Below are 27,908 nucleotides of genomic sequence, written 5' to 3'. Positions count from 1 at the left end.
AATGTAGTAGTGGGGATTTCTGCATTGTAATGGAATCTGTGAATTCTGAATGGGAGATGGCATGAAATGACAAGTTTCTGCTAAGTCTTTGCACAGTGTGTGGAGACTTGACCTTGCAAGGTAGTGTCTGAAATATATGTTCTGATATAATAGTAGTGGGCAGTGAACTGGAGGATGACTTGGATTTTGCATAACCTGTTTGTAAGGATTTATAGAATGTGCTAGAAATAAGCTTTAAGTTCTCATGTACAGCCTTAATTATCTTTGACGTGCATTCATGATGAATTCAGTTGCATGCTAACATAATTTTTTTCCATGTATCTTTCTCATTTGGCTTACAAAATGAACAGTGCTTATTCAACAAGAAGCTATACACACAGAGATTGTTACTGTTTTATAACTTTTTGGTGGTTGATTTATGCCACACCTGTGTTTTACTTTACAAGCTCCAGCCTGAATAGACTACTTAGGCCTGTGATCATCATTGTAATCACTGAGTGATTGACAAAACGTTAGTGAAAAGTCTTGAGAGAGAATACATTGGTATCCCCTTTTACAGATAAAAGTATGATACAGGTTGGTACAAAATTCCTCATAGTTTATAGGAGAATATACACAAAGCTTAGCTTTCACTGACTAGTGGAGGCAGGTACTGAGAATGTCTGTAACTCTAATAATACCATTTCAAGTTAAGCCCATACAAAATGAAGAATATGCTGATGTTCCTTCTCTGGGAATAATTTGGCTAGTGTCATGCAGAAAGCTTGTACCAGGTGAAGGAATGGTATCCCATTAACCAACAAACACTTAGTGGTCTTGCTTTCCAAGGATCACCTCCTCCCAGCTGAAGATTGGTCCATCTCAATGAGCAAGAAATCAAGCAATGGTGGCAGTAGAGCTGCATGGATGAACAAGAAGCCCCTGACAAAACTCAAATGTAAAAAGGGGACATACAAGAGCTGGAAGTAAGGAGAGGTGACTGAAGAGGAGTATAGAAGGCTGGGGTTAGCAAAGCCAAAGCCACCTGGGGTTTAATCCAGTCAAGAACTTGTAGAAGCCCTTCTTGTTCTCCTTCAGATGTAACAGCATGGAGATGATGACTGTGGAAAGTGTGGGCCTGCTGCTGAATGGGACAGGGAACCTGGAGACCAAGGACACAGAAGAGGATGCAGTACTTGGAGCCTTCTTCACTTTGGTCTCTACTGATAAGATCAGCTTGAGGAACCGCAGGTTCCTGATACCAGTGGGAAAGCCTGGAGCGAGGACCAGGTTAGGGAACACTTAAAACTAGGAATACATGAGTCCATGGGATTTGATCAGATACATTCACGAGTGCAGTGGTAGCTGGCAGGTCTCACTGTTAGGCCACTCTTGGTTATGTTTGAAAGGTCATGACGATCTGGAGGTAGTTCCTGAGAACTGGAAGAATATAACTGATCTCACTGTAGGGTAGTTTACATTAGTTTTCTATGTTTGCTTACATTGGTTTCCTGTGTCTGCTTCGTTTTAATTGTGACAATGAATTTTCAATGAGTCCTTCTCAGAACAGGTGATTGTGCAAACAAATAGAATTGCAAACAAATAGAATCATTTTGATTTAATGTAGCTATACTAGACACATGATTTTGTATTTAATTTCATTGTTCAGACATCCTATTGGTAAACCCTTTTTCTACCATTGAGATTAATGGTTAAATTTTCATAAAGTTTTTATAAGAAATTTATGTATTTATGTGTTCTTTTGCAAACTCCTGATTGTTACACTACTATAGGATGTGTGCATGTGTGTAACACTAGTTTAAAAGAAGCACAAAGGGGAAAGTGTGTTATGTGTATATTGGGCAGACATAGTGCAGGAACACAGATTAAGTAGTTTTAAATGAATTGTATAAAGGTTATAGTAAATATCCCTTTAAATATTTGTCTTCCCTGTAAACTCAGCAATGACCAATGTTAAATTTTGACATGCAAAACTTGAAACTGATCTGCTGAATGATCTCTGTACAATATAAAGATCTTCTGATGTGTAATGCTTATTTGTCAGAGAACTTTTTTCGTTACATGTTGCTCTGAATTATATTCCTGAACTTCTTACTTTTTTTCTTATGTTAGCATTCATATATTTCTCTTGGTGTCTTTCTTTTAAAACGTTTACCTCAGTACTGGAAGTAATTTCCAGAATTTTGCAGGTTTTTAACTCAAGATCAAGCTGGGAGAGGTGGAAAAATTAACGTGGGGTTTTTTTTGTATACTCACTTCTGGATTCTAATGAATCAGTGGACCATAGTTCATATTGCCATGAAGTGGCACAAGCTATTTAAGCATACTCATGAATTCAGCAGATTTACAGTTATTATTCATTATCATATATACAGACCATATTGACTATATACCTTTTATCTTCATATCTAATTAAAATTTTTTAAAAGACTGAAACTTTTTGTTTTTAAATGAACATTACTTGTTATTGTGAGAAATGGCAAATGCAATGAGTTCACAATCACAATAGATGTCTTTTTTTGTCATGAAGTGCCTTGAATCTTGTGTATATCTATTTATATGGAAAATCATGCTGTGTTTTTACAGGCTATGAGAAGACAGATGATGTTTCAGAGAAAACTTCTCTAGCTGATCAAGAGGAACTGAGAACTATATTCATCAATCAGCCCCAGCTAACCAAATTCTGCAATAATCATGTCAGGTATTAGCTAGTGTTTTTGTTGATACATACTGAATTTCAGAACATTGCATATAGCATAGCAAAAATGAAGGAAAGACTGTTTATTCTACTTCTGCCATTTCCTTTGACCACTAGTTACAGTCTCAGGCTATGGAGGGGGGGAATGAAGCAGACTGAGAGCAGCAGAGCTGTTTCAATTACAAAGGCGACCTTCCAAATTTTTAAGGATGGGGTGAGGAAGGTCTGGATTGGGAAGGGGTTGCCTTTACAGCAGCACAATCAGCATACCCCTGAAGTATGGATTTGTTCTTCAGCTTTCAGTTCAGTTGAAGTTTAGTTCATCTTTGAATATAAGTCTGGTAGCTGGATGCCAATGTAGATGTACTTCTCTTGAGCATGGCATTGCTGGTGCTTTGGAAACTCTGTCAACCAGCTACAAAGATGCTGTGGTTGCTTTAATTTTGAGTTTGGGCTTTAGGACTCTGGTGATGATTTATGGTGCAGCTTCTCTGTTAGTTTTTATTGAATTTTAAGTAATACACTGAATACTCATAAATAACGTATATTTAGATCTGAAAACATCCTCAATTCTGTTGTTAAAATTCAAAGTAAATGAATAGCAAAGATATCCCTGTCCCAAGTAGCTATGTTTTTCTGAAAATACTTTTGATATATGCAGAAATTTTATAGACATTGAGAATAACATGGTGGGAGTTTTTCATGGACTTGAGATACTTTATAATGCTGTTTGTTTGTGTACACAACGTGCCTTTTCTGTCTTTCCCTTTGTTTCTTGACAATGCTGAGCTTTTTGCAGAATATATTCATTCCACATTTAAATTGACTGGTTTATGCAAAGTTAAATATTACTAACTTTAGAAGGGGTTAAAATATACTTCCAAGTCTTCAGCTTCTCAGTTTTTGGCATGATTATTTTCACTCTTACTGTTTTAGGACCTTAGATGGTAGCAGTCTGTTCTTAAATGTAAGGCTGACAAAGAACTGGGAGTTCAAACATTCCGTGATAATGGCTTTGCAGAGATCATTACGCTAGGATAAACTGTATTCTGTTCTTCCAGCTTAGCAAAAACTTACACTTAATATCCAATATTTATCAGTTTAAAAATAAAAAAGTGAACTTTCCATTTAGTGAAGGATATAGTTTTTTTATCTTTCAATAGAATTTTATAATTTTAATCATTTCTTAAATGCACCATTTAAATTCAGTTGATCCTGTTGTTGGGGCTTTTTGCATTGAATTGTGCAAACTCATACCCAGCGCAGAAGCTCCACAGCTCCTCAATTCTGATTTAGCACCCTCCTCATTAGGCTTGTTATACGTCTTTCCCCAAGAATTTTGTCTGAACTGGAGCCATTGCGCAGTTGCCTGCCCAGCATATTCCATGGCTTGTGGGGTAGGATGCTTCTCTGGGCCCAAGACCTGCGGGCCTGGGGCCTGCCCTACCTGCTCCCTCCACGGTGGTGCAACTGCCTGACTGTTAGCTTCTCTTTATTTTTTTTCTTCTCCTCGTTGCCTGTCACTGAGTGGCAGTAGGGCTTGACTGCTTCCCACAGAGCAGGCAGAGGTGACAAGGGAATTTCTTGCCTCACCATGGAAGCTCGCGACAGTTTCTGTGGGTGGCAGTGCTTCCCTGGGTTAGCTGGTTCATGGTCGCCTGCAGGACTGTCTGTGTAAGTCTTTCAGTTTCTGTTTTAGCCAAAACAAATCTGTTTGCTAGCACAGAAGTCACAAAAGGTTCTGTTTAATTTGAAAGCTTGTGTAACGGAGAGGGAAGGAATACATTTGAAGAATTTTTCATACTGTAATAATAGCACCTGTTTTTGTCTTTTTCTCTCAGCACTGCAAAGTACAACATAATCACATTCCTGCCAAGGTTCCTTTATTCCCAGTTCAGAAGAGCTGCTAATGCATTTTTTCTTTTTATTGCATTACTTCAGGTAAGATCAACAAGAAGATGCTTATGTTTAAAACTTGCTAAGAGCATTTATACCATAGACATTTGCAGAGATACTGAGATTGGTCTACTGTTCTTTCTGAACTCGTTAACCTTGCAGAATACCTGAATTGTGTAAACATACCTTTAATAAATATTTGGGTGTTTGGGGTTTTTTTACTCCTTGGAGAGAACACAATACACACATAGGTTTTCCTGTAAAACAGGTTAAGTATAGCTGAAGTAGTGTCAGGTGAAAAAAGACTGGTGTGGCAGGAAAATTCCATTTAAAAATATCTTGCATACATGGAAAAATGTTACCTGTGGCTGGCATTTCTCTTAATGGAGGATACTGCCTAAAAAACCGAACTTGATGAACTTTAATCCTGTAGTCTGTTTTGAGGTGTAGGAATTGCAGCTGAGGAGAAATGATTATTTATTCTTGAAGCGTAGCTGGAAGGATTGAAACTGAGTCTAGATTGAAGAAAACCAGCAGGTGAATCCAGTGCTATAGCAGCTACTTCCCATATCCCAGCTGGTTAACTGTGCTGGCTGGGAAGAAAGCACACAGTCTTTTCTATACGACCACTGCAGCTTCATTCAGTATGTTTGCAAAGGGCTATCCCTGACCGAGCTTACTGAGGCATTTTTGAAGAAGTATATAACATTTTGCAGATATACCAGAATATTTTAATTTTGCACTAATTCAAGTTGATAAAGCAGATTGTGGGGTTTTGTATTCTATTAATGCAATAGCTGATGATGAATGAAAATTGAACTGTGGGCAGGTGCAGTGATAATTACCATTGGCTAGTTCTGCATTCTTAATCATATTTGATAAAAACACATTTTCTGCATAATTTCTAGTGCATGTTTTAGAATGTGTTGATTTGCCTGTTGTAGAGATCATAGAGTTAGGAATTGACAGAGCAAACAAAAATTACTAAAATAATGGTACATATATTACCATGTGTACTTTTTCTTCCCTCACTTCAGATGTTTCAGCAAGTAAAAGTTGATTCCTCTGTACTTACTCAGATTTCTTTGCTTCCACTCTAAGTGCTTGGAGCAGTTTCTTAGGATATGTCTACACAGGTAGCTTATACTGTTTTCTAAGCGTAAAAAATCTAAAGTTCAGAGTTTAATTATGTTGTCTGCCTGCAAACCTGTGACTTCTTAATAAACAGCCCTGGCATCTCAGGCTAATCCAGTGGTCCAGTAGCACTTCTTGCAGTGCCACTGTGCACATCAAGCTAGTGAGGTTTCAGAAGCTGTTTGAGGCTTGGCAGGACTGGGTGAGAGGCTGGCAGGTAGGTGTTTGGGGTGGAGGAAGTGGAATGTGAGGACTTACAAGTTCACCGTCTTCTATCAGACTATTGGTGAGACCACAGTGGCAGGAGTAAGAAATACAGGGTAATTGGAACTAGGGTACAGGCTGGTGCCCCTTTTGCTTTCATATTTTGCCTGGAAAATAATTTGTAATTGGAATGTGGAAGTTTGATCATACATGTAGGGAGGAGAGAAAGGGTAGGAATAGCTGGAGAAGTGATAAATCCCTTTCTCTTGTAGCCAATACATAGGTACTTGCCCAACAGTAACCTTCTGCCTGGTTTCCACATCATTGCTTGAAAAATGTGGCCTAGCGTAACGTGGAAAATAGATCTATATTGGTCTTACTCCAAGAAACATAGCATATGTACATATAACATCCTGTTTTCTTTCAAATGCACAATGTGGTGGTAGCAAAAAGAAATGTATATCATTCATAAATAACATTGGCTGTTTTTCAGAAATTGAGGATATCTGCTAAGGCACCAGTTTAGTTAGTGTACTCTATCTATTCTTGCAAAGATCTCATTGTAGTCATATGGCCCATATTACCTTCTGTAAGTCTATTAAGGCAGCAGTTCTCTCACCCGTCGATGTTGCCATTAACAACTATAGTCAATATAAAGATAATTATGAATAATTATCCATGTATATCACATAAGTAGCTGCATGTTCTCAGCATTTGTTTTACATATGCATTTGCTTGCATCATCTGTGCCCAGACCTGCTTAGCAAAAATGGGTTTCTTCCAATAGTCTGGCAGAAAGCAGATATTTGAAATTTGTCAGTTAACAACTACTATGATACAAAATATCTCTTGGAGATTAAAACTGTAAGGAAGTAAAAATACCTTGCACTTGTGTCCACTCTAACAAAAATCTAAACTGAAAAAGTTAGTTGTATTTTGTAAATACATATTTTAATTTGAAACACAGAAAAGGAAGATGAATGTTCTCCAGACACTGAAACCTCTGAATGTAACTCCACTGTTACTGCTATTTAAAATGCAAATGTTGTTTTATTGTATCAGCTTCTTTTGAATTGAAGACAGTAATCCTCTCTTGGAAATAATCAGCACCATGTCTAAAAGTGAATCCAGTTGCCTTGTCTATATTTGCACAGAAAGTACTGCTTCTTGTATTAAAAATGTGTTTCAACCAGCAATGCAAACAAATTTTTTCTTTTTCTTTTTTTTTAATAGCAAATACCAGATGTATCACCAACAGGCCGTTACACAACATTGGTCCCTCTTTTATTTATTTTAGCTGTAGCTGCAGTGAAGGAGATAATAGAGGATATTGTAAGTATTTACTAGCAATATTTTGTAAATAGCTTACAAATTTTTCATAGATTATATTACAAAAATTTTGTTGAATAATTCTCTGTTGAACCATTCTTGCCTTCTGGATGCTTTTGAAAGCTTCTAAAGCTACGCACTTCGGAAGATGAAATCTTTAGAATATGGTGTTATGATTTGAAAGTGTATTTACTATATGTACAAGTGACAGTGTAGTAAAACAGTGTTGTGTTTATTACATAGATGGCTTCTATTCAAACACTTCTCATTAATGAAGTACGAGAATATTTTTAAAGTGTGAACTGGAACCAAAGACTCCACAGAAGCCAGTCAAGTCCAGAATACTGCCAGTTTACTCAAGGGTTCTGCTAAAAGAAGATTGGAAGCTACTGAATTCATCTCAAGTGGAATCTATTTTAAAACCAAATAACTTCTAAGTATTAATTTGGTTAGAAAAATACTCTTTTTTTCCTTTCTGCAGGAGTAGAGTCCTTTACTCCCACTAATGATACTTCTGAGCTAGATTTAAGCTCAATCTGTGAATGAGATACTAGACTAACATTTTATAGAAAAATTGTGAGAACTTCTGGCTTTAGTTCAGTCCATGAAGAAGGTAGGATTTAAAAAAAAAAAATCTTCCCAGGATTCTTATTTTTACATCTTTATTTGAGGTGCCTTTAAAAAAGAAGATAAGCCCTGAGGAACTCAGAGTTGAGGATCTAGGAGGCTGCATAGTCTCAAGCATTTTCACTGTCCTCCATCCCCAAAACTAGATGGATTTTTGTTTCATGACTAAATTCCTAGACCTTTCTAAAAAGTGTCTTCTAACTTGCTACTATAATTATAATGTGACACTTTTTTAGTATGTTTAGAATAGTAATCTATTTGGTTTAATACATTTTAGATGAATGAGTACAGGTCACTGATGTGCCATTTGTAAGGTTTTAAAAATGGATTTTCACCAGTTGTCAAATCCAGGTCCCAATCCAGGTCAATGCATCTGATGCATCTCTCTGTTTCTAAAGTCACATGCATAAAATCTTTGATTTCACAGTTGTGACATTGCATGGTTTAGTAGACAGCAAGGGGAATAGGCCATTTTCATTTTTTCCTGTTGGTCTAGCCCAATGCAATTTATTGTTAGTCTTTTATGTCTTGGTGCTAAGTGGGATCTGCTGACGTCTGATGGCCAGGAATAGTCATGGAACACTTATCCTTGTCAGGCAGGTGCCCCCACCTACACCAAATTTTCCTTGGCTCTCTCCAGTCAGTGTTTGTGGTAGTGGTGGTTTTGCTTTCTTCTTGCATTGAGTGAAAACTTTAAAAGAGCTGGGATATTGTCATGACTTGGAAGTGTCCAGTCTGACTTCTTCTATTTTGTGGGTATGGAAAGGACTTCCAGGGTCTGTTTCACTTCATACAGAAGATGTTGAGGTTTTCTGAGTACCTTCCTGCCTGCTCTTCACTGAAACCATATGGTAGAACATGTCTCTCTAATTTGCATAACATAATTGAGTCTTTCAGAAGATGACTTTTGTTTCTAAGGAACTAGTCTGGATCATTTACCAAATCACTGTAGATGCTAAGAATTTGTTCATCCTCTCCTGTTTTAGTTCTGCAAATGTTATATGGAGGACAAGATGTTAGATACATCATTATATGGCAGATTGCCTTGTCTACTAGAAGAGTAATGTTCCTTTTTTTTTTTTTTTTTTTTTTTTTTTTTAAATGTTGTGGGCTGTTTTCTTAATTTTTGGAAAGGTTGCAGGTAATGTAGTCTTTCCCTGCACACAAATAGTAGGCTTTCTGGCAGCATCAGATTTATTGTGTTTGAGCAGAATTGCAACGTATGTGCAGAAACATAATCAAGGGGAAGAGCAGTGAGCTGCAAAGCTCTGAAATGGAGGGTGACTGGGCAGCCTTTCCTGCTGATAACAGTAAACTCAATCTTCTCCTCAGTTACCTCTGTGAGTGGATGGTAGGCAGGTTATATTGTCCCCCTGGGTTGCTCCTGAGTGACAAAGTTGAGTGGTCCTGCAAGAGGCAATGATGTTTCCGCCAAATGTTTTTGTTCTATTTTGCATTTCTAGTATTTGCTGCCCAATAGTCAGTTTCTCCTTAAGTGTCTTTGTTGCTTTCTCTTTACATAAACAAAATCAATTCATGTTCTTTCAGATATTTTTAACCATTCTGCTGTTAATGCTTACAGACTTAAACCATCTGTCAGTGTCTAGGCGAATATAAAACTGAGGCTGCTCCTACTGTACGAAGTGTCCTTTTTAAAATTATCTCATCCACTCATTTTTCTTTTATGTCATTCGTTTCTACCATTTGCTCTTTGCAACTTGAAGTGTACAGTTTGGTGTGTGTGGGAAGACAGGGAAAAGGTTTAGGGTTTTTTGTATATATCAGCTAAAACAATAAAGTTCTGATGACTAAATACTACAGAGATACCTAAAGGCATATCAGATACTGGTTTTCTTTCTGTTACGTTTATGTTGCCTCAGGACATAGTTAATTCCTGCTGTACTTAGTTGAAACTGAATGGGAGAACTTAGCTGCTAATTTAAAGGCTCTGTGTGTGTGTGTGTGTATACACAGCTGATGCTAACTTTATTAATTTCTCACTTGCACAGCTGAGTTTTACAGACCATAGTCCAAACAAAACAATTTGCTTATTTTTTGAAATCTGATGTTGCCTCCTGGTTATATCATGCAGGAGTATTTGGCTGACTGACAGCTGTACTTTTTTTCCTGTGAAAGTTGACCACTTCACAGAATCACAGAATCGTCTAGGTTGGAAAAGACCTTGAAGATCATTCAGACCAACCATCAACCCAACATTAACAGTTCCCAACTACACCATATGCCTCAGCACTATGTTGACCCTACTCTTAAACACCTCCAGGAATGGGGACTCCACCACCTCCCTGGGCAGCCCATTCCAACGCCTAACAACCCGTTCTGTAAAGAAATGCTTCCTAATATCCAGTCTAAACCTTCCCTGGTGCAACTTGAGGCCGTTCCCACTTGTCCTATGGCTTATTACTTGGTTAAAGAGACTCATGCCCAGTTCTCTGCAACCTCCTTTCAGGTAGCTGTAGAGGGCGATGAGGTCTCCCCTCAGCCTCCTCTTCTCCAGACTAAACAACCCCAGTTCCCTCAGCCGCTCCTCGTACGACATGTGCTCCAGACCCTGCACCAGCTTCGTTGCCCTTCTCTGGACACGCTCGAGTAATTCAATGTCCTTTTTGTAGTGAGGGGCCCAAAACTGAACACAGTAATCGAGGTGCGGCCTCACCAGTGCCGAGTACAGGGGTAAGATCCCTTCCCTGTCCCTGCTGGCCACGCTATTTCTGATACAAGCCAGGATACCATTGGCCTTCTTGGCTACCTGGACACACTGCTGGCTCATGTTCAGCTGGCTGTCAATCAACACCCTCAGGTCTCTCTCTGACTGGCAGCTCTCCAGCCACTCCTCCCCAAGCCTGTAGCGCTGCTGGGGGTTGTTGTGGCCAAAGTGCAGCACCCGGCATTTGGCCTTATTGAAACTCATACCGTTGGCCTTAGCCCATCGCTCCAGCCTGTCCAGGTCTCTCTGCAGAGCCTCCCTACCCTCGAGCAGATCAACACTCCCACCCAACTTGGTGTCATCTGCAAACTTACTGAGGGTGCACTCGATCCCCTCGTCTAGATGATCAATAAAGATGTTAAACAGGAGTGGCCCCAAAACTGAGCCCTGTGGGACACCACTCGTGACCAGCTGCCAACTGGATTTAACTCCGTTCACCACAAGTCTTTGGGCCCGGCCATCCAGCCAGTTTTTTACCCAGCGAAGCATGTGCCCATCCAAGCCATGAGCAGCCAGTTTTGCCAGGAGAATGCTGTGGGAAATGGTGTCAAAGGCCTTATTAAAGTCAAGGTAGACAACATCCACAGCCTTTCCCTCATCCAATAAGCAGGTTGCCCTGTCATAGAAGGAAATCAGGTTTGTCAAGCAGGACCTGCCTTTCATAAACCCATGCTGACTGGGCCTGATCCTCTGGTTGTCCGCACATGTTATATGATGGTACTCAGGATGAGCTGCTCTTTCAGCTTCCTGGGCACCGAAGTCAAGCTGACAGGCCTGTAATTTCCTGGATCAGCCTTCCAACCCTTCTTATAGATGGGCGTCACATTGGGCAATTTCCAATCTGTCAGGACCTCCCCGGTCAGCCAGGACTGCTGGTAAATGATGGAAAGCGGCTTGGCGAGCACCCCAGCCAGATCCTTCAGCACCCTTGGGTGTATCCCATCCGGTCCCATAGACTTGTGTATGTCTATGTGATGCAGTAGGTCACTATCTCCTCCTGGAATGCAGGGCGGTCATTCTCCCAGAGTCTGTCTTCTGACTGAGGAGGCTGGATTTCCCTCAATACAACTAGCCTTGCTATTAAAGACTGAGGCAAAGAAGGCATTAAGCACCTCAGCCTTCTCCTCATCACTTGTTACCATGTTTCCTCCTGCGTCTAGCAGGGGATAGAGGCTCTCCCTGGTCTTTCTTTTGCTACTGACATACTTACAGAAACATTTCTTGTTGTCCTTGATTGCTGAAGCCAGATTAATTTCCAGCTGGGCTTTAGACTTCCTGATTTCCACCCTGCATAGCCTCACAGCCTCTTTATAATCACTGTAAGTGGCTAGCCCCTTCTTCCAAAAGCCATAAACTCTCCTTTTCTCCCTGAATTGCAGCCAAAGCTCCCTGTTCAGCCAGGGTGGTCTTCTCTGTCACCAGCTTCTCTTACAGCACCTGGGGACCGCCTGCTCCTGAGCCATTAAGACTTCCTTCTTGAAGAGTACCCAGCCTTCCTGGACCCCTATACCCTTCAGGACCATCTCCCAAGGGATCCTTTCAAGCAGGTGCCCAAACAAGACAAAGTCAGCCCTTTGGAAGTCCAGGATGTCAGTTCTGCTGCCCCCTCTCCTGGCCTCTCTAAGAATATAGAGAACTCTATTATTTCATGATCGCTGTGCCCTAGTCGGCCTCCAACAGCACATCATCCACCAGTCCTTCTCTGTTCACAGAGGAGATCCAGCAGGGCACCTTCTCTGGTCGGTTCACTCACCAGCTGCGTCAGGCAGTTATCTCCCTCGCATTCCAGGAATCTCCAGGATTGGTCCCACTCTGCTGTGTTGTATTTTCAGGAGATGTCTGGGAAGTTAAAGTCTCCCACAAGAACAAGGGCAAGTGATCATGAGATTTCTCCTAAATGCCTACAGAATATTTCATCCACCTCTCTGTCCTGGATGGGTGGCCTATAGTAGACTCCTACTACAACATCTGCCCTGTTGGCCTTCCCCCTGATTCTAACGCAAAGACGCTCCACCCTGTCTTCACTACACTTGTACTCAAAGCAATCGTAACAGTCCCTGACATACAGTACCACCCCACCACCTCTCCTTCCTTGTCTATCCCTCCTAAAGAGCTTGTAGCCATCAGTTGGCACACTCCAGTCATGGGAGACATCCCACCATGTTTCTGTAATAGCCACTTGATGCATAGTAAAATATTTAGTGTGTTTTCCCTTAACCTTTAATTTTCATTACGTCTTAGTTTCTTTACACAGTGAGATATCTGACATCTCCGGGAATGGTTATCTTGTGGATGGAAACCTTGTATATCAATATCAACAAATATACTTATCAAAATAATACTTTCAATTCAAGAACCAAGTGCTTCCTTTCTTGGAGTGAAATTCCAAGACGCGGAAGATGTTAGCAGAAGACGTTATTCATGGACAGCGTGTGTTTTCCATATATGCTTCAGAAGTGCTAGCAAAATTTATGACATGCAATGCTAGATTATCAGCTGTTTCCAATGATTGTCACCTATCATAGCTCAGAAAGCAACTGACATCAAACTTTTCAAGCTGAAGGAGACTCTCCCTGTGGGCAAATAAACACCTGCTTTGGTCAAGATGTTTTGCCTTCCCATTCATCAAAGGTTATTTATCTGTGAGATCAGCCATCTTTTGGAAAGGAGAATCTGCTGATAATCTGTGAAAATCTAGTAGAAAAATAACAACTTAGTCTTTGCAAAGTGATAAGGTGGCCTTTTAAGAGCTGCTAGCTCAGAGTCATACCAGCATTCTATTAGTAATAAATCCCTTAAGTAGCTTGACTTATTTTTCTTTCAATTTACAAGATTGTTTCTGATTGTATTTCAAAGGCATGAATTCTGTAGCTCTATTCAAAAAGCTTAATCTAAACCATTTAATTCTGTTTTAAATTAATTTTCCAAATCATGTTCCTGCTAAGGAAGAACTCGTTACTCTTAAACACTGTGTTCAAACTAGTAGTCTCCTAAGCTTTTTGTAGCTAAGATGAGTTTGATTATACCTTGAAAATGCTGGTGGTTAGTAGCTGCATCAAAAGGTTTCTCACAGCTGTATTAAAACTGAGAGACATCATGGCCTGATTAGGGTTTTGTGGATTTTTCTTTGTATGTTTCTCTTCTGTTTTTTGCTGTTGCTGAAGTCTGCAGGCACTTAGTGGAAGTGAAGTCATATGCTTACACAGTTATTGTTTGACTTCAGATCTGTACGTGACACTTGTATGAGGAATGGTTCCATGATTTTTGCTCTCAGTTGCAGGAAAGGGCAAAGTTATGGTACACAAATGGACCACTTCCTTATATAAGGAACGTGTTTAGATAGTGATTGCTTATGAGAGGAAATTTTAGTACAACACAGTTAGCCTGGAACTAGGTGTGACTTTACTGATGATCATAACTATGCAAGTAATCCATAGTCCTGTTTAAAATGTTTTTTAAATCTGTTTATTGAACTGATGAGTGGGAGGGGGTAATACATGTGATTTTTATCTTGTGTGAAAGCTTTATCATGTCAATGGAAGTCTTTAACCACTGTGCATTTTTAATTTAGAAAAGGCATAAAGCTGATAATGCAGTGAACAAGAAACAAACTCAAGGTAGGAAACTTTTAAAAACCTATTAATTGTGGTTTGGGGGGGTTGCTTTTTGAATTTTTTGCAAATGGTGGAAATGTAATCTGAACTATTGATAGGTAATTGAGTGGGAAATTTCTTATGCAGATTACTTCCAAATTTGGAATCTAAACAGTTGAAATAAGTTTGCAGTCACGTTAGTCCCACAAAATGGCATATGTTCTAGATTAAGTTCATGAGGTTGCTAAGAAACTTTAAAATTTACTCATTTAACACAGGTGATGCTGTAGCTCTTTAAAAGATCGTAAACACCACTGTATTTAGTAGGCCTAGATTGTGATGAAAAGTTTATACATTTCTAAGCACACAAATTATAATTTTATTCAACCAGCAAATCTTGAATAATTAGATTTTGGAAAACTCTAGAATTGGAAGGAGAAGTCAGAAAAGGGAATGTTTGATGCTGCTTCAAAACTGGATAAAGATGAATGGAGTTTTTTGCTTTTGTTTTTTTGTTTTTTCTTAATATGAAATCAATTTAATGGTTTGATTAGAGATAATGAGCTATTTAGCCAGTGTACCCAACCCAAAATTTTGGAATATGATGATTATTTTAAAAAAATAATAAAAGAAGAAGTGTTAAATCAGAGGATTATTTTAGCTCAGAAAATGAGGGAGGTGTTAGCTAATATGCCCTAAACACGCTTGTCAGGTAGGAAATCCAAAGTTTAAGTTCTGGCTTTGCTGCTCTTTAACTTTTCATGTTATGTGTTCTGAGCTAGGCCTCTCTATCCAGAGCTGATCCTGGTTTTATAAACAGTAGTAGGAATGAGTGTCATGTGAATTTGATTGCCGAAAGTATGAAAAATACCACAAAGAGGAGAATCTTGCATGGAATCTTATTTAAATAGATAACAAAGTTAACCTTAAGTTTTTTAGGGAGGGTTGTAGTCATTGACTAAAGATAATCAGAATTGTTTATCACTGCTAACCACTGGAAATGTCTCTAATTTAAAAACATAAATTTTAAAGCCTACCTAAATTGTACTTTATAAATCTTAAAGTTTACTGTAAAACTTATGGGAGATGGGGGGGAAGATAACTTACAAAACTACTGAGCATGTAGTTCAGTAGGAGGTGTGGAGAGATTAGGACAGGGAAACTATTGACTGAAAGCACTGGGAATAGATGTCTTCAGAGAACAGGCCTGGAGAAACACATAACCTCTTATCTATACATAAAAAACAAAGGAAAGCTTGATGTAAACATCCACAATTCTTTCATCAAGCATTCATAGCTTTTGAGTTTGCAACCAACAGTTTTAGGTGGCAGTGAATCTTGAAGTGCCTTTTCAATATTTTTTTTTTATCCAGAATGTACAAAGTTTTAAATCAGTAAAAGACTTTTCTCCTTGCTTATCTCTCATTAGGCTCTTTTGTGACTGTTCCTAAAATTCCTCAATGTCTGATGCATGCAAAATTACATCTTGGAAGTTGAAAGTGTATTGAGGATACATAAAATATTGCTAGCCCTGAGAAAGAAGTTTCTTAAGCTAATGCAAGATTCATATGAGTACAACATCCATCCTAGTGTACTGCCAAAGCAATATTTAAATGTATTGTCAAAGCAATAAATAAAAAGTTAATCAGTATGGTACTCTTACTTTGTTTTCACGTATTCAGCAGTTCTGTAACCCTGAAAAGTAGCAATGTGCATAGTACATTACGTAGCCATCTCCACCTTTTGTTGTCTTTTAAACATATGCAATTGTTAATGAAATGACATGTGGATGTATAGATTCTGTATATAAGTTTCCCTTCATCTGTCTGTTCCTTAAAGACCATCTATCTCAGTTAACCTTCAGTCAGTCATTTACTTTCTGAAGTTCCGTTATTATTAAAAAAAAACTTTTAAAGAGGATTTTAATTTATTAAGCTGCATTAGTGATGTGTTTTGTTACCTCAGGCTGCATACATATATATATACACATATATATATGCATACATATGTACATATATATACATATACATATATAGCAGGACACAGTCTGACATGATGAAATGTGCATTTCTGCAGTGCAGTGAAGTAGTCTTCTGTAGGGAAGGTGAAGCATGCTTTTGAAAGTTGGTTGTTAGAGACAGCTGAAAAATGGGAGATACAAATGTGAAGGCCAGGCTGCAGAAGACTTTATGACACAAGTTCTCTAACCAATATATAAAAGGTGCATAGCAACACCACTTCTTTTTTTCTTCTCATAAGAAAATGGATTTAATCGACTGTCAGTGTGTGCTAATTGTGCTTAAAAGCTTATTGGATCAAGCTAGGGTTAGAGTACTCTTGAGATTTCAGGTATCTCAGCATGTTTTCATGAGTCTGACTTCATGCATTTGTGAGCTGATTTTAACCAGCTAAACCAGCAGGAAACAAATCCAGAAAGAAAAACTGACAGTTTCCTTGCATTTGGTGGGTTAAACTGGCTCATCAAAGGGTCCAACAAACAGCAGAGACAGCATGCATTAAGCAGTGAGGGCACACACCTTTGCATGGGGTGAGGGCAGAACAGGACCTTCCTTTTGCAGGGGCAATGTTATGTTAGGTCAGCTTGACTGCATGTGAAACAGCCTTAGGATTTCAGCAGTGCAAGTGCTTCTGCAGCCAGCACTACTTAAGAAGCCCCTGCCCACCTCTGGCAGCTTATTTACATTTTAAGAAGCCCCTGCCCACCTCTGGCAGCTTATTTACATTTCAGACCTGCAGAACTCCACTGTCAGTTATTCTACTATAGCTGTTTGTGAAATCTAGTCATCTGGATTGATGCAAGGTGTATTTTTAATCCTCCTCAGTCCTGTCATCTGATTGATACTATGGGCCCACAAACAGTACTGCTGATACAAGGGGATGGAAGTAGGTAGTTGGTGGTACAGTTATCAAATGTCTTGGGTTCCTTAGGACAGTATTACAACCAGTCCTCACTCTGGATCTGTAGTTTTCCTAGTGAAGGGAAATGGTTTGTCAGAATAGATTTTGTGTAATGATTAACTGCTTAGTGAGACAATCATTAAAATATCTTGCTTACTGTCTGAAAGGGGGTCTGCTCCATTTACTATTGCCCTGAGCATATCAGCACTAATCTGGGGGAAGGAAGGGTAAGAGAATTTATCTCTTCCTAAAGATTTATTAAGCATGCTGGATAACAACTCTCAGAAATCATTGAGATACAAGAAGAGGGGTCGGTCTGGACAGAACCTCAAGAAAGACTTAGATGTACAGGCCATATGTATTCCCAGATTTTGATCCACTTTTTTGAAATCAAGACCTGCTTGCATAAAAATTAGATCCTGATCAGATACTTAAATAAGCATCCTGACAGTTTGAAAGCTGGGAGACACAGTGAAAGAGAACATTCTCTTGGAGTTAGTTGAGTACTGATACATGGCAGTATGTTTTAATTTCATTTTCTTTTTGGACATCTGCATGGTTTGAGCCCAGAGGGCAACCAAGCACCACACAGCCGTTCACTCACCCCTTCTTCCCCCAGCGCTGGGAAGGACAAAATGAAGCCTTTTGTCTCTGGTATCGAGATAAGGGCAGGAAGGGGTGGCTCACACATTATGATTATGGGCAAAAGACAGACTTGTTAGGTGAAAAAAAAAAAAAAAGAGCATCACTTTAATTCAAACACTAACAACAGCAACACTTACCAGACAGAGTAGGACATCATAATGTGTTACCACATCTTAAAAACACCTCCCCCCAACCCTCCCTTCTTCCCGGGCTCAGCTTTGCTCCCAATCTCTCTACCTCCTCCCGCAGGGGGCAGGGGATGGGGAGCACTGTCAGTTTGCTGCTTCTTTCTCCGTGGTGCTGGGGCACTCTGCACATTCTTCCCCTACTCCACTTGGTTCCTCTCTCATGGGAGACAGTACTCCATGAACTTTCTCCGGTGTGAGTTCTTCCAGCATTGGTCACCCCTTCATGTTGCAGTCCTCCCAGCACCAAACTACAACAGCAGGGACTACTTCTCCCCTCAGAGTCCTGGCCTCCTGTAAGCACAGCTGCCTGCTCTGGTGTGGGATCCTCCACAGGCTGCAGGCGAATCTCTGCTCCATCGGTGACTTCCATGGGTGACAGGTGGGGTGGCCCTGCCATCTCACCATGGGATACAGGGTGGTGTCTCTGCTCTGGTGCACCTCCCACTGACCTCGGTGTTCGCATAGGTGTCCTTCTCAAAGCTTGTCCTCAAAGTCCCAACCCCTTCTCAGGTTCCTCTTCTTAAATACATTATTGCAGAGGCACAGCTGCTGTTGCTAATTGGCGTGTCCTTGCCCAGAGGTGGGTCCAACTTCGAGCCAGGGGAGCTTTGAGAAGCTTCTCACAGGGGGCCGCTGCTGTAGCCCCTTCCCCCGCTACCAAAAAGTCCACCACACAAACCCAGCACAACATCAATCTTCAATAGCTTTGTAACTGATGCTAATAAAAAAAGTCACCTTTATTATTTTCTGAAAACACAATCTTGGCAATTAACTGTCAAACAAAGCATGTTTTTAGTATCATAGTAGCAATACTTTCTAGAGTAGTGGAGCATGCTTGCTATATTAATTGCTATTGCCAGGGAAAATCTATACTAAATCTTACGCTAAATAGCATGGGTTGATTTGGGGGATTTCCATTGTATTTATGGAGAAGATGACTGCAATGATCCTAAAGTTCTCTGAGATGCCAATAACAGTAAGAACAGCTGAATCCTAAGCAGCCTGCTAGTGTCTTTCTATGAATCTTTTTTGTATGAACCTCATCAGTATTTGAACTGATAAAAAACAATCTTGAATTTATTCGTAACTTTTTGACTTCGGAACTTTTTATTCCAATTACTAATTTGTTTTAGAAAGCACCACATTATCATATAATCTGTATCAGATTTATTTGATTCTCAAACCCTGTAAAATGTTCTGATTGACTTTGTAATAAGATATGGTACAAAAACTTACACAGAGTATGTGCTGTATAATTGAAATGCTTGACCTGAATTTATAGAAACAAGGCATGCTGTAAAATATTGTGTAAATGCGCTGTGTCTGTATGGCTTTTCATAAGGAATCTAACACATACTTGTATACTGCAGTTAGATTGTACAACTGCAAAATTTTTTCTTCTTTTTTTCAGTACTACGAAATGGTGCATGGGAGATTGTCCACTGGGAAAAGGTGTGTGTTTATGTTGGTGATTTTTAGAGCATAACACAGACTTAATATCTGCTTTATTTCTTCAAATAATTGTCATTAATAGGAAGTAACTGGTATAATGGGAAATGTATAATCTTTTGTATTTTATTTTTTGTTTGTTAATACATGTCTCAGAATGTAATTTTAAGTCAAGTCAGTTTTGATTACATGAGTCAGGCAAAACTGCCATTAAATGGTGGGCTTTAAGTTTAGTGAAAGATAACTCGAATAATATCATTGACTTAAGAGTGTTTGCATATGGCAAAATTATACAGTCCCTTAATATTATTTGGTGTGCCAGGGCAGAAGCTTCTTTCTGGAAACTGTTTACTTTGTGTATTTGCCGAACTTCTTCGGCTTAAACCATGAGAACTGTAAAGACAGGTATGCAGGAGTTAAGAAGGGACTGTTAAAGGTAACTTTCAAGGACTAAATGTTATGCTGTCTATTTAGTGCCTTAGTTCTATTGGTTTCCATACCTGAAAGCTGGAACAAAATTTGACCCACAGTAATTTGGAGGCAAGGTTCAGATGAAATTGTTTTACACGTTTGGAGAAGCAAGGATAAGGTATATAGTGTGATGCAGCAGAACTGTGATCTTAGGGGAGATTAATTTCTTTAACTCAACTTCAGTCTTCCAATAAAATATTTTACAGTAACCAGCAAAAGTAAAGAACTGCATAGAGAAGGTCAGGATTAGGCCTATTAAAGAATAGATTTCCAAAGAATTCCAGTGACCTTTGAGTACCTAATACCTGTAGGTTCTCCAAGTGTGTGAGTTTCTAACAGTCTCTCTAGCAAATTCAGCAGGTAAATATTTACTGTGCTTAAAACAAAGGGATAACATATTTTGTTTGAGACCATTAACCAATTCCCAGTTTTCTTTCAGGTAGATGTTGGAGATATAGTTATAATAAAAGGCAAAGAGTATATACCTGCTGACACTGTACTGCTCTCATCAAGGTAGAGATGCCCACTGATGCTTATAGTGTAGAGGCTGGTTTCTCTACCCTGCATTTATTTATTTATTTATTTGTGATTGCTCCAAGGAAATAAGGAATAAACAAAAATGCTGCTGTTCTGAAGTGTATTCTTTTGTTCATTTGGACATTTATCATTTCAGGCACTGTTTCTTTAAACTGTGACAATTACAGTTTTAAAATTGTACTGGCATTCAATTTACTCCTAAGAAAAACTTAGTATGTTATTTTGTTGTTGGATATAATAAAAAAAGTCTGATTCTCTGTCTAAAAATTGAACCTCAACTGCCATATTTAACAGGTTGGCTTTTCGATATGTACCTAACAAATTGCATCCTATAAATAAATTTAAATTGATACATTACAGGGAACAGAAATGTTTTTTAGTGGATATAGTCACTAGTTTAATAGTTGAATCAGGAAAAAAAAAGTGAACATGAGATGTGAGCCATCAAATTAGCACTGTCTTTGAGCTGAACATTCACTTTATTCCCTAATACATATATATTATGAATAATTTCAGCACTGAAAGCAATACTTAATTTATAGCATGTAATGCTGTGACTCTTTTTACATGGACAATCAGAGGTTGTTTATCATCATTTCCTTGGACAGTTTTATTTAAGAAATCCACATATCATGTGGAAGATGCACATTTTTCAACATCTATTTCATCAGGTCAGTAAATATATTCTAAGAATTTTTTTAACTTAAGATTATTAAATATGATTAAATTTATATTTATTACTGGATATTTACAATGCAATTTCCATATTTTTTTCTGGCACAAGAGGACACAATATTGTAATGTGTATGATCCCACTGAAGTTAACAAATCCACTCATACATACACTTAATAAGGTTAGGATTTTAAGCGTTTCTGTCACAGACTGTGGTGTAGACTAGCACATTGTTTATTCCATCTTCTATTGTAGCTCAAAATTAAGTGTAGCTGTTTCTAAAACACTTCCATTAAATTATTATCAAATGTAAAGTAGTTGCTGGATAATACTGTAAATTTTCCCCACAGTCTGTCTTCAGTACTAATGTTTGTCATAACTTCAGATATTGTATTGAGTATCATCTGTAAACCTTTTACTTCTGCACTTCGAGAACCATTTATAAATTTTATTGGTGCTTCTCCACCAAGATCTTCACAGGCAATACACCATGCAGTAAGAACGTTTGTTCTATTGACCTGATAATAGCTTGTCATGCTAACTCTAGTGTTTTGCAAGTGAAACAGATTACATCCTCTCAGAGCAGCTTCTTTATAATCTTCCTAAGCTCTTAAATTTGAGTCTTTGCCTAAATGCCTTCACTGTTTTGCCCTTTTGAATTTGGAGGATGCTTGCGACACAGTGTTCTCCAGTTCCAGTATACACACAGAAAAATACTGATTGCCTGCAAAGCCTGTACTCCAAACCTTGTCCCCCCTGAAGGAATCATGTGTTGATAAATTGAAATAGTAGCTAGCTACTACTGGACTTGTCAGATCTGTTACCTCTTTGTTTAACCTCACTTTATGGCCCTTGTCAGAACACACCATCCTAAGTATGACCATTATTCACCTTGAATTTCCTTCTAGGCGGTTTTCTTCTAGGATCAGTCTTGCAAAGGGGACTCTTTGAATCGTGATTGCTTTTCTGGGCCCAGTTCTGGCATTTCTTCCAGCTAAAACTTCCTTCTAGTTATATTACTAGGGTCCTGTTGCAGCCCTACTTCCAGGAGAGAACCCTGTGCTACGACATTACCTCTTAATTCTGCCTTCATACTGGCATGTGTTCTCTGTCTCCACATCTCATCTCCACATGGCCATGCATCCTCCAGGAAAGCAATCTTGTCAGTTTTGCTTTCCCGGTGTTTATTGATGCCCAATTGCATTCTAGGTTCCAATAGAAATGCGAGCCTGTGGGTCTGGTTTTATTTCAAACTAATAATACTTGGTTCTTTTTACCAGCAATAGCATTTTTTGGAGAATAAGACGATCTTAATTATTTTAGGAAACTATAATCTTTTACAGTGGAAGGCCACAAACCTCCAAGATTTAATTCCTTTTGGTTCTTGCTAGTTCAGTGTAAATTGAAATTTACAAAGCTGAAACAAAACACAAAATCATTTTCAGCATGTCTACATAGAGAGGTTCTTGTCACCTGACTTTTCAGAAAAGTTGGTGGAAAATCCCTTGTTGTGGCTTTTATTTTTTTAGTTAATGTATGGAGTTGCTAGAAACTTTGCCAGTGGAGAAATAAGCGTAAGAACTGTTTATTTTTAGTGTAGAATATCAATGTGTTCTGCAGCTTAAAATTGGTGCCCTACAGTAAAACAGTCCACTCAGGTAAAAATAAAAATATTCTAGATCTTTTCTTCCTGACCTGATTAAAATAGATTTTGAAAAAATTGTCATCAGACATTTTAATTAACATGAATTGTTTGTATAATAATTTCAAACTCTGTCTTTTTGTCTTTGTCCATTTGTTTGTTTGGTTTTTTTTTTTTCCCTGTCACATATTTTTCTGTTCTAACCATTTTCAAACTGGGATGTGTAGGTGGCAGTAGGGGAAGTAGTGAAAGTGACCAATGGGGAACATCTCCCGGCTGATCTCATCAGTCTGTCATCAAGGTTAGAATAAACTAGTTGCACAGGATACGTGTACGTGGGTCCTCATATACCAAATATGAAGAACACTGTCGTGCTGATAATCTTGGCTTTGCTTTCACGTTTCTTCACCAGAACCCAGACATTTATAAAATTAGAAAGATTTCAGTTAATAAAAGTACAGATCATTAAAGCATAAATGCACAGTAACACTCCAAGAAATTAAAACTTGTTTTAGTCCTGTTTCTACACTATCTCCATGAAATTTTATCAGACAAGTTGTCATTGAATAAACACACACCAGGTTAAATATGTATTTAATTCCTTAGAGCAAATTAAAAAGAATATACATGTTTTATACCAACTCCCTGTTTTCAGCAAAGAATATAGTTTAATGTTGGTAGGACTGGTGGAGGACCCTCTGCACAAACTTGGATGTTGCACAACCTCTGCTGCATGCAGTGGCAAAAGCAGCGCTGTTCTTGTGTATTGTGACAAAATGCATGTTTTTTAGACACGTCAGCTTTATGCTATTGTCTGCACTGTTACTGCACTTTGTCTTTCCCTAACAAATCAATGGGACTGCCTTGATCTAACTGTAACTTACTTTGGAGGTCACTGCTATCTGCTACGGTAATTGCAATTAAGCATGTCTCACTTGAAACGTCTTTGCTGCCTTAGTCTGTTTTAAAAGTGCTTCACAAAAATTATGTTTGGTTTTTACTGTTAATTAATAAAAATGCTAGAATTGTAATAATGTTTTATACAGGTGATTCCATCCAAACAATCTAAACAGAAGTTATTTACATTTTTAGAAAAGTTCACCAAAAAGAAAATGCTAGCCTGAAAGGAATTTATGAAAAGAATTTATCACATTTTAATGCCTTTGCTTTACAGAAATGTTAGAATACCCTACATAACTTTATCGTGCAAGCATTTTAAAACTAAGTTGCAAATCAGTAGCCACTGTTGCATTAAGAAAGCAAATCTTAAAAAACACTTGATGCTTGAATTTCATGCTAGAAAGAAGGAAAATATTTGAAGCTTTGAAGTGGTGTAGAGAATAAACATTTATTCTTTTAAGTTGTAAGGGACTTTTATGATTCCTCTGGTCCTTTACAGGATCAAAATTTCTTTCTGTTGTAGATATAAGTAGTAGATGTTCTGTCCTCATGTCCAGAAAATGGGAGCGGAGTGGAGTAATTCAGAAATCCTGACCTGTTAGACCTGTTCTTGTTTACTTGCAGAAAAGTAATTGTGTCCTTCAGTATCTCTGTTTTCCTAGCTAACACTTCTATAATGGTTGTAATATGTTTTAAAACATGAAAGTATTTTACAGAATACTGCTGTGTTACACATCAAAAAATAGTATTGAAAAATTAAACGCAATAAGCCTTTTGTAAGTATATGTTAGATAGATGAACTATTCAAGTAGTAATGTTCTGCATAAACTTAATACTTTCATTTTATAAAAAAGCTTTTAAAATTGCATAAAGAGGACATATTTCAAAAAGTGTATTATGTTATTCATAATATAAACTTTTTTCGTAAGAGAACCCTTTACAAGAAAGCTTTCATGTCTAAACTACTGCTGCCTACAGTAGTAGGCACTACAAATGCACTGCATTTGTGCCTGTACCTTACTCTCATGTAAAAACATAGAAAATTTACTACATGCAACATTTTTAGTAGTGTTTCATCTAAGGTAGGTAGGTTTTGGCAAACTTTTCTGAAAATGTAAAGTACTGTTGGTGTTACAGATTTGGCTGTAAATTATTCTAGTTCTGAAGATTTGATTTAAAAAGATTGCATAAATAACTATAAAAGATTACAGAAAGTTCATGAATTTTGCCATTATAATTTAAAATTAAGAAATTTTTTTTTCTTAATAGTGAACCACAAGCTATGTGCTACATCGAAACATCTAACTTAGATGGTGAGACAAACTTAAAAATTCGACAGGTAGGAATTTAATTTTTTATAATATTACTACTATCATTTTAATCTTTTATTGCTTATAAAAACGTATTATACGACATTAATGGCCATTTTAGAAGACTGTGAAATTTTAATGGTTTGAATAAAAAGCTGCAGGTTATTGACATAAAAGTTTTTGTTCAATTAATTAAGCAGAAGAAACAAATGGTTACTCCTAAGTTATACTTTGCACTTTATTTTAAGGTTTTTCTTTGAGAAAAGATACCAAGGTGACTTTTTCACTGTCGCAGCATCCAGCAGTGTGCCAGCTAAGTGTAGCAGTCTCGTTTTGTTCCCAAAGGGATACTAGTTTTCTGGTTTTTATCAGATTTATAATACATAGATTTATATATTGGAAAGTGATATTTGATGTCATGACAAACTAATTTTGTTTACAGGGTTTGCCACTAACATCAGACATAAAGGACATAGAAAACCTGATGAGACTTTCAGGCAGAATTGAATGTGAGAGCCCAAACCGACATCTCTATGACTTTGTTGGAAACATCAGACTGGATGGGCATGGGTATGTAAATACGAGGAAGATTGTCTCAGTAGATTCAATCTAACAGTAGATAGCTATGTGTTGTTAAACTACTCAAGTTAAAATATGGATAGTAAAGTCTTCATTCTATTAAGAATAGAGAGGTAAAAATCTTTTCTGATATATTCTTTATTAGGCTTTAATCTTTAAAAAAACTTCAGAGGTAAAACCGTACATCTAATGTCTACAACTTGAGTTTTTATACTAGCTGACTTTTATAAAGCAATAGTTATTAATAATAAAGGGCGTGCTAATCAAATTCTAATAGTTTTAGAATATGTACTAGTAACTCACTTCTTAAGCATCTCATTCCTTGTCTGTTAAGTTTCTATTATAGAAGTGAACAGAAGTAATTTCTTGTCTGTCTTCTTTATTGTTGTTCTTTTTTGTCTAACTCTGGGGTGGAACTGAATCCATCACTATATACCTCAAATTCTTCTAATTCGGTAGCTGAAAGACATTTAATACCTTAGCTTACTGAAAGTATGTTTCTGTAAAAATAGACAGCCTCAGTGCAATTCCAACATACACGCTTGTAAAACTGCTTCAAAAATTCTTAAAATACTTAAGTGCTTACCAAATATTGATATTTGGAGTTTTCTATGGGTTTGAACCAAATGTGCTGTATTAAGAGTATAAATTTCATTACTAGATCCAGAATTGTTGAGTCCTTCATTCCCAAAGATTTACATGATTTCTTTTTTATTTGGTAGGCATTTATTTCTCCTTATACAATATTATTCATGTTTGTGGTTTGAGACTGATATATATATATACTAATTAGTTATTAAATACATTTTTTTTATTCCATTCTTTATTTACGGATTTCTTACAGATGCATTCAAGGAGTTTTCAGTCGCAAGAGTGTGGATCTATTATAATTCCACTATACTTGTCATTAAGAAGAGAAAAACATTTACCTGTAATTCTTCTCTGAAGGTAATAGTTATAATAGATCCACACATTCATCCTTCCTCTCTGGCTAGAGAGAAAAACATATTTTTCTTTTTAATCTAATTATTTAATTTAAAAATTTGATTTTAAAAAAGAAGCATTGAATATGCTAATGGGTATTATGCCTCAAGAATGTGTAGGAGCACGCCATCTGCTGGTCAAGCAATTTGTCATTTGAGAAATTCAGTTTTGGAATATTTTGAATATAGTTTTGGTGCAGTAGCATAGTTTCGAAAGTGTGGCTCTAATATAATACTTACCTTCAGTGAAAAAGAATTGCAGGTAAGTAACACTTTTTGGATCCCGAACTTATTTCCAGCCTGAAAAAATGAGGGATGAATTCTCTTTCTGTTCATATTAGAGGTAGCACAGGTTCATCTAACTAGTATTTGTTTATCCAGATCTTTAAGACCTTCCTAACAGATTATGTAGATCCATCAGTTGTGATTTCCACTTTATCCACTACCATTTTAACATCTTTGCAAAAGCAGTGGAGGATACTGAAAATGTATCTCCCTCTTATTTTTTCTTTCCCTTTAGATAACTCATTGGAGTGCCATAAATGTTGTATCTGGTTGACCTTTTCAGTCTTGTCTGGTTTTTTTTCCTTCATGGGAGAGCAACTCAAAAAAACCCAAAAGTTCTCTTTTTTTCTTTTGGATACTCAGTATTCAAGGAGGTAGAACTCCACTACAGTTATTTTGCCTTTTGGCTAAATCTGTGGACTAAAAGAGGCCAAAAAGTTTTCATGGTATCTTCAGCTTTTGAATGTGTTAACTCTTAATCTCCAAAGTGTGCAGCTCTTTGTTATGCTCATGAATATATAGAAGCATGTCACTTCATCTAAGGCAATGAAGACATGAAGAGAAAGGAGAAAAGTTCTTTAGCCTGAATAAATTTGAAATTATGGTTAGACAATGGCTCAGAGAAAAGAGGTGAGCAAGTTGAAAACAAGGGCAGATATCAGTTATCCAGACCTAAAATAAATGTTTTCCTGAAGACATTCTTAAGAAAATTTGGATAAGAGTAATTATGCTTGTTACGAAAAACATTTGATATGTAAGCTTTCAAACGTGTCTTAGAAATTATTAGCTTTTCATATACTCTTGACAGCCCTGGCAGAAAAGTATGCTGAAAGGGTATTTCCCTATTGAGAAAATCCCTTACCGAATACAAGCCAAATACGTTGCTGAGGAGTCATTAGTTATGTAGCATACAAGAAGAATCAGATGAATTGAAGAATTTTGAGAAGACTGAGGCCAGGAAATAGAGACTTGAGATCTCTGTCAAGTCTCATTGCACCATCACCTCATTAGAGAGTGGGGTAAGATCACAATGTTGAGGATCAGCATGACACCTGGCAGATCTGAGCTTTTTATGTCCCTGGTTTTTTGCTGTTTGTTTTCATCTCCAGTTCTGCTGGAGA

The 27,908-nt window shown here is 37.7% G+C and overlaps 1 protein-coding gene across 5 annotated transcripts in view; it reads left to right on the top strand.

The window, feature by feature from the left end:
• The window catches only part of ATP8A1 (ATPase phospholipid transporting 8A1), a 130,161-nt gene that overhangs the window by 8,154 nt on the left and 94,099 nt on the right, over positions 1–27,908 (top strand). For 2 of the 5 annotated variants that reach the window (XM_074822428.1, XM_074822426.1), the window contains exons 2-9: positions 2,587–2,701; positions 4,540–4,639; positions 7,166–7,264; positions 14,185–14,230; positions 19,370–19,410; positions 22,958–23,031; positions 24,900–24,969; positions 25,383–25,510. In XM_074822428.1, the coding sequence (XP_074678529.1) occupies positions 2,587–2,701; positions 4,540–4,639; positions 7,166–7,264; positions 14,185–14,230; positions 19,370–19,410; positions 22,958–23,031; positions 24,900–24,969; positions 25,383–25,510 (673 nt within the window). Of the gene's footprint in view, positions 1–2,586; positions 2,702–4,539; positions 4,640–7,165; positions 7,265–14,184; positions 14,231–19,369; positions 19,411–20,317; positions 20,392–22,957; positions 23,032–24,899; positions 24,970–25,382; positions 25,511–27,908 lie in introns of those variants that run through there. The other 3 variants (XM_074822429.1, XM_074822427.1, XM_074822430.1) reach the window with 2 other exon arrangements.

The sequence above is a fragment of the Strix aluco genome, chromosome 4 (genome assembly GCF_031877795.1).
Source record: "Strix aluco isolate bStrAlu1 chromosome 4, bStrAlu1.hap1, whole genome shotgun sequence".
Classification (NCBI taxonomy): domain Eukaryota; kingdom Metazoa; phylum Chordata; class Aves; order Strigiformes; family Strigidae; genus Strix; species Strix aluco.
The sequence above is the reverse complement of the archived record's forward strand: the minus strand, read 5'-3'. Positions and strand labels throughout refer to the sequence as shown.